Below are 11,298 nucleotides of genomic sequence, written 5' to 3' on the forward strand. Positions count from 1 at the left end.
GTAAGTATAGCTTTATTTACTAAATGTTTCAATTAGATTACACCAGTGCTCTGCACAATAATATATTCAATTTTTTCTAACTTGGTCTATTTAGCGAAATGCGACTGTGTTTGGCGCCCTCAAAACGAGTTTGATCCACAAATTAGCCACTGCTGTTGGCCTCATTTCTCATAGAAAGTGATCACAAATGGGATTAGGGGCATTGTCATTTTCCCCGCCCCCATTATATATATGTATCTATAAGATTGCGCAATGGAGCGAGATTCGGAACCCCCCGAAAAAACAACAAAAAAAAAAAACCTGGTAACTGCCTTCGATGATGCGACATATTTCTCCAGTTGGCCGTGGAACGTGACTAAGCTGAGCAATTGAAAGCATTTCTCATTCTCCATTTCTCCAGCTAAAGACTTCTTATGTCATGTCCCCAACTTAAAATTTCTTTATTACGAAGTTAGTAATTTAAATTCAAGATGTGCATATGTCCAAAGAAAGTGCTTGCGGGATTCGCGGTGCTTTATTTCAACTGCATACAAAGTTATTAGGAATAGTTTCGGAGCTCAGATGACAGTTCTAAAAGGAGTCATTTAGTATTTTGCAAGTATCAATTACACTAATATCGAATGTTTATTAGTAAGTCTGAAATTCTAAAGCAGAATAAATAAACGGTTTGTGTATTTGGCAGACCTGTGTGATTCCATAATAGTACCCCCTCCACTCCAGATTGAGTACACAATTAAGTCTGCCATTTATCCTGTCCATTCCCCTCCTGATCATTTCTTTTTATGCTTTTGGCACAGCCGATGGGCAAAATGCCAAGGGAGCGGAGCATAACAGCCTTAGAAAAGCAAACCGGCCAAACAAAACAAATGAAATGTTGCCATTTTAATTATCAGAAATGGCTAAAAACTTCTGAACAGGAGAGCCAAATGTGGGAGAAACCAACAGCAAACATGTTTTTTGGAGCCCTATGTAGGCCAAACAAATGAAAAGCCTCCGGTCCTCACATTTGGCGCTCTATACCTCCATACATACCTCCCCCAAAAACTCATTTCTTTTGCACAATGTATATCGGTCAAACCAATCAAAAGCAAAAAAAAAAGAGCAACAATGCCCCCTAAGAGTTCTTTCAACTTGGTTTCTGCGATTTCTTCTAGATTTTACACGTGAAAAAATATAGAAATCTGGTTATTGGTTAGATCTACCACCTGATATTATGATCCATCGCTTAAAAACTTTATCAATGTGTTTCACTTGAAATATTTAACTACAAGTTATATGAACCCATAAAATTACTTTCCCAAGTCAATAATATCTGCTTATTTTTCCACGTGTACCTTTAGTTTTGATTTTTGTTGGAAATGCTTAAAAGCCCGCGGCATTCGAAAGTGTTGAGGATGGGATCAAGGCAAGTTGGGAGTCAAGAGATGCGAGATGAAAACTGAAAGATACGGACGAGATGGGGACACATGTCATTGTCAGGCCGTGGTCCAAATGCAATTGAGAATATATCGCAATGAAGACTTGAGCACGACACAATGCGTTGAGAGGAGGATGGGATGGGGTTAAGAACAGCGGAAATGGAGACTCAGACAATGGGGGCCCTCGCATTAGAAACTATATATTTGTGTAAAGAACCAACAGCAGGCAAAAGTAAAGCACAGCGAGGCCAAAAACTTTGCTGGTAATTGTGCAAAAGACAGCCAAAGAACTGAGAAGAGCCTAAGAAATAAAGAGGGATATAGAAAAAGCCAAAAAGAAAATAAAAGAAAATCAGATACACCACAGTAAGTTCTCGATAAATCGAATTCAGTCGGACTGATCGCTCTAACAATGTGCAGATCTCTGAAGATATACACATTTTGTAATTTTTCAAATATCTTAAATGTGATTTATAAAATCAGTATTAAATATATTCTATGCAACTTTAATGCCAAGATCTTTCCAAATATCTTTCGTAACAAATTTCTCGTCTAACTAGACTGCCTTATCTAATTGCTACTGTACTCGCAAAGAAATCTGCGCGGAAGCAACAGCACAGGGCAAATCCACGCCAGCATCTGAAGCTCTGAGGAGGAGCATCATCACCGCCAGATTGGGATTCGGATCCAGAATCAGAATCAGAATAAACTAGCGCGACGGAGGCGAAGAGCTGCGCCTCTGGTCTCTGAGAGCCACTCACCCGGTCGGTCACATGCGAGTCTGCGAGTCGAGGGAGTTCAACAACCTGCCTGATTGGCATGGAGGCTTGGAGGCATGGAGGCATGGCATGGAGGCGAACAACAAAAACGAAACACAATGCCCTAGCTGCACACCGAGTTCTACTCCTCCATTGCCCAGAGAAGCACTGGCAATCGCAATAGTTCCAATTATCCATAAGTAAATGGAAAATCGTAATAAACGTCGGACCTGGAATCTGGCCACGATTAAAATGGCCGTTCTCAGATAGCCAGACTGCATCCATTGACCCACTTTGGTGGCAAACACACATACCCGGAGAAGAGGAGCAATTGGTTGGTAAACAATCGAAGGGTTAACAATGCAGGAGGCTCGGATATTAATGGTCAATTGCTGAGATCTAGGAGGCAAATAGGATGCAGATCACGGATAAGCTGTAATTAATAGTTCGAGAACTTTAAAATAATACTTTTCGTTCTAAAAGGGCGATGTGAGGCATCATACAATGGAATTCAAGACTTGAATATATCAATATTACATATGCACTAAACTCAGCGTATGCTAAACAACCTAAAATATATGTATGTAGACAAAAAACACATATTTATGCCATTAAGTGTAATAGACAAGTAACACAAACTATTCAAAACAATCCGTTCCACTTGCACCCATACGAGTATCAATGAAATATTCTCGAACAATCAGATTCTTGCCTATATGTTTATATATATACCATAAATATTCGCAAACAAGTAAACTGTAGTAATCGCAGAAATTGCGCAATTGAATTTTTCATATGCAAACAGTCGGTTTCCATTGCCAGCATTCCAGTTGAAAAGCGCAAAAGTTTGAAGAGTTGCAAAGTATTTTATTTGCCCAAGGAGATTAAGTTGTGTGACATCTTTATATCCATCCATTTAGTTTGCTGATATAGTTTGAGCATTGAGTGCTATTTAGTTAAGTTCAGTGGGTTAAAGCCAGCCAGACATTAGGTTCTAAAGGTATTCTGTGGGGGAGCCCACACCTTTTATAGTTTTTCTTTGCGCATTTGTTGGCCTGTCTTTGCTCTCCCCTTCAAAATTGTATTTTTTCGCCAGTTTGTTTATTTTCGGAATATTATTTTTGCTAGGCACACGGAGCTCCCAGAAATTGGGAGGGAAGGAAAAGTTGCAGACAGCCCCCAACCAACCAAACACCGTTCCAGTTTTGATTTCGGTCCGGGCGGCTGCTCCACTTTGGCTAGATTGTGGGCTTGGTTCTGGGCTATGATAAGAGAAAGAAGCACTGGGATTTGGAATGCGAATGGGGACTACTACTGGGCCTGACCCATTTCCAGCGAGCGAACACACATGGGCCCAGTTGCACAACGCTTTAGTGTTTATTTTCCATTTTATTTATATTCTTCGCTTTTTCGCTTTTAATGAAAGTTATTGTGGCCGCTATCTGTGGCACAGCCCTCGCGGCTTAATCAACGCAAATGAGGAAGCCCAGTCAAATCAAGAACAGGCATAGCAACAGGCTGCCGCCACCTCATCCTCATCCTCATCCCCATGCCCACCCTCATCCACAACCACCATCATCATCCTTTGGCTGTGGCTGCCCTGCCCTGGGTTATTGTACTTTGGGCTGGGCTGGGTTCAAAATCCCGGCACAAGGATGCCATAATAAATCCAGGGCAACCGAAAAGGGCAAAATGATGATGATGTTGTTGGCAGAAAAGGAAGGAAGCCAAGTTGCGGCGGGAATGAAAAGGACGAGCAGTCAACTGCAATGGGACACAAATATTTCATAACTTTGTAAGCGCTCGCAGCGCAGAGGTAGAGTTGAAAAAAATTCCACAAAGGGTTCTTCAAAATTCGTTTTAGGGCTTGCATTTGAAATGGGAAAAACTAAAGCGCCTAAGGCAGCAACAAATAATTATTAAGGGCCAGCACAACAAGATAAATTTTTTGCTCGTAAGTTATGCTAGAATTAATACGCTTATCGTAAAGAATTCCTATCAAGCTATAAAGCTGTTCAATGCAAACCAATTTTAAATGCGAAAATCCAGCATTGAGAATACCAACTGAAGCCCCCTTTCGCAAGAGAAGAAAACAGCGCCACTGGCGAATTTACTGCACAAATAAATTTATTTGTGCACATGGAATCCAATGGAGGACCAGAAACCAGAGAGAAGACTGAAGTGTTGTCATTGTTGTTGCCCGACTGTCTGCCCTTTTTATGAGCAATATGATTTATGCATCGAACACACAGACTGACGGACGGACTAGTTGGGGGTGGTGGCATCCACAAAAGTTGGCAAGTAACATATGCAACAATGAGAACGCAACAATTTGTAGTTGGTAATGTCAATTGAAGTAAAATCAATTGTGCGCACACGAAATATGTGCAAATCGCGAGCAAAAAAAAAAAGAAATAGTGGGAGAAAGCGGCAGAAGCCATCAAAGGATGCCAGGATTTTCCATCGATCGAATTCCGAGACCTTGGAATTTATCATTTCGCTTCCATTCAATCCAATAGTATTTGAAATATATGAAATAGTTTAATAGGATATGAAGTTCGTGTATTAGTGTTCCTAATTTTCAATGGAATCATAAAGAATCAATAGAATTATAACACTATGAGAAATAATTTTAAAAAACATTTTGGAACACACACAGCTGAGATTAAAATTTAAAAAAATCCCTGTATAGTATTATCCGTAGGTGATTTTCAATCTGAATTAAGATCGCGTGATATGGATGGCAAATCAGAAAATAAACCACAAATTGACCTTCTCTCTTTTTTCTCACTTCATCACTACCACGTGTAAAAACAGCAACGATAAATTTGCATGAATGAAAATTTCGCCTTAAAGCAATTTTGAAGACCCGAAATAAGATTTCCAAAGAAATACGAATTTACGATGCTGGTGGATGGGGAAATCTTGAGAAGAAAATAAATAAATTATCGAGAAAGCACATAAACAACGCTACTTCCGATTGGCGTAGAGAAAATACAAAGAAAAATTGGGAAACTGGCGACTTCAAAAGAATTTCGGTATGGAAATTATTAACACAGAATTGCGAATAAATTTCGAGGAATTGTTCAGCCAATTTGAAAACTATTTTAAGCTATTAAAGATGTACATAGATGAATACATTTTACAAAATAATTCGAAAAAAAATGTTTCTATATAAGATAACTATAGTAAAAAAAAAACATAATTCGGTTGCAGCTTATGAAAATAACAATTTAAATAAAAAATAGTCTTCGAAAGTATACTATATTTAAGAACATATGTATATTTTTTTTACCTTTTTTACTGAATTACTTTAATATATACAAATTATTATTTTGGGGAGCTTTGATATTATCAAGATTTGTAATACCATATGGAATATTTTAGAGGAATTTAAAACCAATTAAATTAATATATTTACTCGATCTCTCAGTCGCCCCGCTTTTCTTCTCACTCCTCCTCCTTCTCCCTCTCGCACTCGTAAGTGATTAAGCAAACAATGGCAGTACAATTGTGCGCTAGTGTGTGTGTGTGTATGTGTGACAACGGTATTGGGAGCAAAGATTTGTGCAATGCAAAATTGGCCGGCTTAAAAAAATCAACAAAATACGGTTATTTTAACGAAGGGAAAGCGTTTTTCCAGCACTCGTTTCTCAGTTTTTCTTTTTCCTACTTCGCTTGCAACTAAACCGGTTTTTGACCCTTTTGCAAGAGCAACAGTAACCAACAACAACTGCACTCCGGAAATCACTTTCCCTAATGAAGCGAACCCACATACACACACACATACACACATGCAGTGATAAGAGAGCTGCAACGGAATGCGCGAGAGGGAAGGAGACGGAGTGATTAGCAGAGGGGCGGGGGCGGCACGTGTTAACCGATATAAACACACACTTCCAGTGCACAAACATACATGCATACAAACATTGCAATTGCGGAACGAACGCACAAATACCGCCACACAAAAAGTTTGCCCAACAGCACACACACACGCACAGGTAAGCTCGCATAGCGACACACACAAACACACTGGCATACGAATACAGGTTGAAAACACGCACGCAAAATTTCGGTAAACGTTTCGTTAAGCCTTTCTGTTATTAAGGTTTTCCCGTTGCAAGTCCTGTTTTCTTCAAACCATGACGATCACAACTTTGCACTGACGAGTGGGCGTGGCGTGCCAGTGGGCGGCAAGGCGGCACAGTAGCGCGCATAAACAATATTTATTTGTTTGTTTGGTTCACTTTGGGAACGGAACTTACGAATTCTTGTTGTTCTGCCTCCATTTTTACCGTAGAGCTAGTGATGTGAATAAACATCAATGCATCGGGCATCGATGTTTTTTCGGCTCTCGATACCTTTCGATGTTTGCCCTTGTCTATCGATATTAAGCGATTCATCGAGTTACCATCTAGGTGGCGCATTGGTTCCGCATAGCAATGTTCCCATTTCGGCCGTACTGGCGCTTTTACTAACAGAAATGTTACGCCACAGCGCTGTTAACAGAATCTCTATAAAAGCCACTCATTGGGCATGTAAAATTGGATATAAATAGCTGAACCGTTTAAATGTTGAAAATAATTTTTTTTAATAAATTAAACTAACTACGCACAATAAATTGGTTCGCATGGTGGTAAAAAAAAAATCGTGTTGAGGCTGCAGAGTCTAGGCCTTGGATGGATTCTCTTCGTTCGTGGGAACGGGCGCTATTTCCGTCTTGGTCTCCTTGGCTTCCGATTCCGGTTCCGCTTCCGGCTCCGGTTTCGGTTCCAGTTCAGCGGCAGCAGCAGCGGCTGCCACCGGGGCAGTCCTGGCCAGCTCACCGGGAGTTGGCTTCTTGGGCGCCGGCTTGCCGAAAATGGCCTTTTCGATGCCCAAAATGGGTGCCTCGAAGGCCAAAGTGGCAAAGATCGAGGCGGTAAGTGTGATGCCAAAGTCGTGCCACCAGCGGAGGATCTGTGAATGGGAATTCAACAATTTGGATCACCTCATCGAGCAGCAGGAGCATTATCATTACATACCGCATCGTAGTTGGAGAAGTGGGTGTCTGTCTGCAGACGAGCGGCGTTGACCAGCTGGACAATGCGATGAATGACGTACATGCAGTAACACAATCGGCTGAAGCCCGTGAAGAAGCCCCAGGACAAGAAGTCATTGACCAGACCGCCATGACCATTGTAGCAGGCCCAAACGATCCAGCCGATGGACAGAGCCCACGACGTTCTGCTGAGGGGCTCAAAGAAGGCGCCTTCGATCAGTGGCGAGTCGGGGGTGTCCGGCAGGATGCGCCAATATGGTCCCCACATGCAGGCCAACATCGTTCCAAAGGCCACAAACCAGCCGGTCAGGACCATGGGCTTGGACATCGGAATCTGGCGTCCACGGTTACGGGTAAACAGGAAGTAGCCAAAGATCACGCCAATCAACCAGGTGGGAATTCGAGTGTGGGTCGGATAGTAGGTCAATCGCTGTCGCAGATCCACATGATCGTCCTGCACACGGAACAGCGTAAAGTCATTCAACATAAATGTGGCAAAGGTTCCACCCAAGCACAAGATCAGTACGATCACGATGGGCACCAAGGCCTTCTTGCCCCATTTCCACAGCGGAATGAGGAACAGTGGCGACAGGAAGTACAGCTGGGTGTCCACGGCCAAATACCACGATTGAGATATGCACTGGGAATAAGAGATGGGAATGGGAATTTAGGATTCGTTAGCGAGGGGCAACAATCTCACTTACAATGCTGTAGGGGAAGGCATAGTTCTGGACGTAGATCAGCGTTGCCCACCAGGTGTCGGCGCATCTCTTATCCTGGGTGCCCAGCTTGAACCACATGGGTCCGGCGCCCGAGTACTTATACAGCGACATAATGTAGAGGACGACGACGGCCACCACCGGAGTGAGTCGAATGTAGCGATGGAAGTACATCATCGGGATGTTCAGCTTGCCCTTGGTGCGCTCCATTTCGCGGAAGGCACCCCAGCACATCAGCAGACCGGACATGAAGAAGAAGGTGTCCACGCAGAGGGAGCCGTTCTGGACCAACATCGAATAGGGGGTCTGCACCCAGGTGTAGAACTTGTTCCTGTTGATATGTGGCAGATCGTAGAAGGTCATGTAGCCGTGGCCAAACACCACCCACATCATGCTGAAGCATCGCAGTCCATTTAGGCAGTGAATCACATTGGGATTGTTCACCTTCTTGACGGTGAAAATTTTCGGTGCATTGGTCAGCACGGAAAAGGCGACCAGCAGTGGCTTCTTGGGGGCTACACAAAAGAAATCCTCATTAGCTTTTATTCCCTTACACTGAAGTATCCATCAACTTACCTCCTTTACGGGTCTGAATGTAGTCGTAGACACTGCTCGCCACCATGAAGAAGATGATCAGCGAGAAGAAAATGCTGTGTGGACAGGGCATTAGTAATGTTCGAATAAATTGAAAGCTATCGACTCACATGGCGAAAATGTCAATGCCGCGCAGCTCGATGGGCGCATCGTATTTGCAGCGCGTTTCCGTTACCATTGTGAAGTCCGATTCCGTCACATCCTGGCCATAAAAGTGGGTGATGGCGTACTTGAGCAACGCATCGGTCTTGGAAGCGCTGCACGTCTTGGGAATACAGATGCCAAGCTCAAAGATCTCCGGATCGGTTTGCTTATAGCTAATGCGGGTGAACTCTTCGCCGCGCTTCTTAACCGACTGATAGAACGTGGTTATGTTCACACTAGCCAAGCAATACTGTCCACGGATCTCCGTGGTGTGCGTACTGCTGGCTGCCACGCACTCCTCGTACTGGCCCATGCTGATCGTGTGGCCCCAGAAGAGACCCATGGGCAAGCGACCCCAGGTGTCGGGAACTGCAAGGAGCCGAGCACGAAACGTACTTTAGTAATCCATCTTTTTCGATTTCAGCAATGCGTAAGTGTACAGAAAACTTAAAGGCATGGAGCTTAACATCCACTTAACAGAATTTCCGGCTTGAAGGACCACTTTCAATTGTTAGTAGTTCCAGTCCATCAAATTGGAGTTACAGATTTTCGACTTTCCCCACCTGCAGGTTTTATGCTGGGCATTTGCAGCGCCGATAAGCCCCCAGATTAAAGGACTGATATGATATGATTGATAGTGCTTGATAGTGCACTCTACTATGCAAGCTTGATATACGAGTGTCGTAAATTGCACTCCACTTATGAATGGAATGGTTTAGTGCCAGTGGAGATAACGCCAATAATGGGCAATAATGTCGCAATAAAATTTCACTTGTTATGTCAATGAAATAGAACAAAAAGGAACTAAAATGAACAAAAATGAGTAGCCAGAAGATCAAGTGGCCGGATCAGTCTCGGTCTTATTCTCCTAATCTTGTTAATAAATTATAGCCATAGTTCCCGTGCAAGGAAACCTATCATGTGGGAAACTTCGCAGGCATTCGCCAGATCTTATCGCAACCAATTCAGCAGTGAATATGAAGCGATAGAAATTGATTTGCGAATAAATTTATGGAACACATAAAAGTGAAATCAAGGCTAAATTGGATTTATGAATAGCCACCAGGTAAATGGTGAGCGGCGATTAGGAGAAGTGCCTGAACTACAGCGAATTGTTGACAAAGTTGACAATATAAGGTCAAATCGGTTCAAAATAATCTTAATTGGAACGATCACTTCCTAAAAAAACTCAATACACCTACTACCAGCCATGCTTACATTCCAGAGCCCACTCCTCCAAATTGTTAATTGAATCCCGAATCAGGCTGATATCCCGTTCGCAGAGGTCATCGTCGTAGGCGCGATCCTCGTAGGCCCGAATCACCTGGGTGCTCGTCCTATTGGCGAGTTCGGCGCGTTGGGAGGCCAATGTGAAGAACTGGTGGGCAAAGCTGCTGGCCAGCGGAGTGGAGTGACCGCTGAGCAGGTAGTTGGACGAGGTATCCTGGGCACAGACAGTCGCGAACAGCAGCGCGACTGCCAGGACACCGAAATGCGCCTTCATAATAATCCCGTGCGTGGATCGTCGGTGGGTATGGTATGGTGACTAGCGTGATGCTATGATCTATATAACGCGTCGCGGCCACCTGTGGGTGGTTCGTGTTACTGAGTTGGCGATCGCAAAGATCGCCTGCCTTTTATAGGCTAGTTTTTTGTTTTCGTTTGGGTTCCGTTCCGTTCCGTTCTGGCTTAGGACCGACTGGAGTGGGCACTTGAGTGGGCAGCGCTAGCGATGACCAAGCAACGGCCGCCCCTGGAGTCTATAAATATTGCTACAGCTACTGGTCTTGGAGCCACCCCCGATAAGGGGTAACCACTCTCCTCTCGTCGTCGCCAGCGTCTCCTAATCAACAGGCTTGTATTGCCCACTTTATCGCCGCATGTGTCTTATCTGGCCCAATCCCCCAATCCGATCCAGCCCAAAACCCATATGGGTTACCTCATACATATGAGCGGACTGGATTCTCCAAGCGCAGTCCGCCGTCCATAAATCCATGTCAAATTGAAAGACAAAAAATAGTAGTCGCAGTGCTGTGGTCAAGATTGCAGACTGTTCATCATGCCACTATCAAAGAACAAAAGTTAGATTCGCTTTAATTAAATTAACCAAAAGCCCGAGGACTTTGGTCCCACGAGCAGCACACCTCAACAGACAATTATACGATCATTTCAGTTGGTATAGAAAGTCAAGGTTGATTTGGGTAAGGGGTTCCCAAAAAAGCATACCTATGATACTTTTTGTAAGATTAAAACTCTTTATTAAGGCGAGTAAATCAATATAATAAATATAAAAATATTGGTCACAGATTAAAATGGTGTTATGGTGAATCGATTAGGAATTAAACGCAACTTTAGTTTGGCGATGATATAATTCCCGTTAATAAATTGAAGAGAATAATGGACAGTTACAAAACATCGGGAAATTTGATTATAAATGTTGAGATATAGGGTGATAAATCGATTTCCCAGAAACCCAAAAGTCAGAAATGGTCTAAAGCCTTCCCAGAATTTGAATAATCGCAATCGAGCCACACGGCCTCGCATTTCAAGGAGGTAAACAAAAAGTGAGTCGATAAAGCCGATGAAGGAGCATAATCAGCCTTATTTCATTTACCATATCAGGC

The 11,298-nt window shown here is 43.2% G+C and overlaps 2 protein-coding genes across 2 annotated transcripts in view; both read right to left on the reverse strand.

The window, feature by feature from the left end:
* Positions 1-6,545, reverse strand: part of LOC6549775 (tyrosine-protein phosphatase non-receptor type 9) — a 29,961-nt gene extending 23,416 nt beyond the window's left edge. The window contains exon 1 of the mRNA XM_015155583.2: positions 6,442-6,545. Within this exon, the coding sequence (XP_015011069.2) occupies positions 6,442-6,513 (72 nt within the window). The 5' untranslated portion in view covers positions 6,514-6,545. The remainder of the gene's footprint in view (positions 1-6,441) is intronic.
* Positions 6,546-6,727: 182 nt separating this feature from the next.
* LOC6551726 (nose resistant to fluoxetine protein 6) lies at positions 6,728-10,513 on the reverse strand. Its single transcript, XM_001977269.3, has 6 exons — positions 9,893-10,513; positions 8,641-9,043; positions 8,513-8,586; positions 7,922-8,451; positions 7,201-7,857; positions 6,728-7,135 (listed from the first exon to the last, which is right to left on the reverse strand). Exons 1-6 carry the CDS (start codon positions 10,176-10,178, stop codon positions 6,845-6,847), a joined length of 2,241 nt encoding a protein of 746 aa, XP_001977305.1. The 5' UTR covers positions 10,179-10,513; the 3' UTR covers positions 6,728-6,844.
* Positions 10,514-11,298: the final 785 nt, after the last annotated feature.

This window comes from Drosophila erecta, unplaced genomic scaffold (assembly GCF_003286155.1).
Source record: "Drosophila erecta strain 14021-0224.00,06,07 unplaced genomic scaffold, DereRS2 tig00000152-arrow-arrow-pilon, whole genome shotgun sequence".
Classification (NCBI taxonomy): Eukaryota; Metazoa; Arthropoda; class Insecta; order Diptera; family Drosophilidae; genus Drosophila; species Drosophila erecta.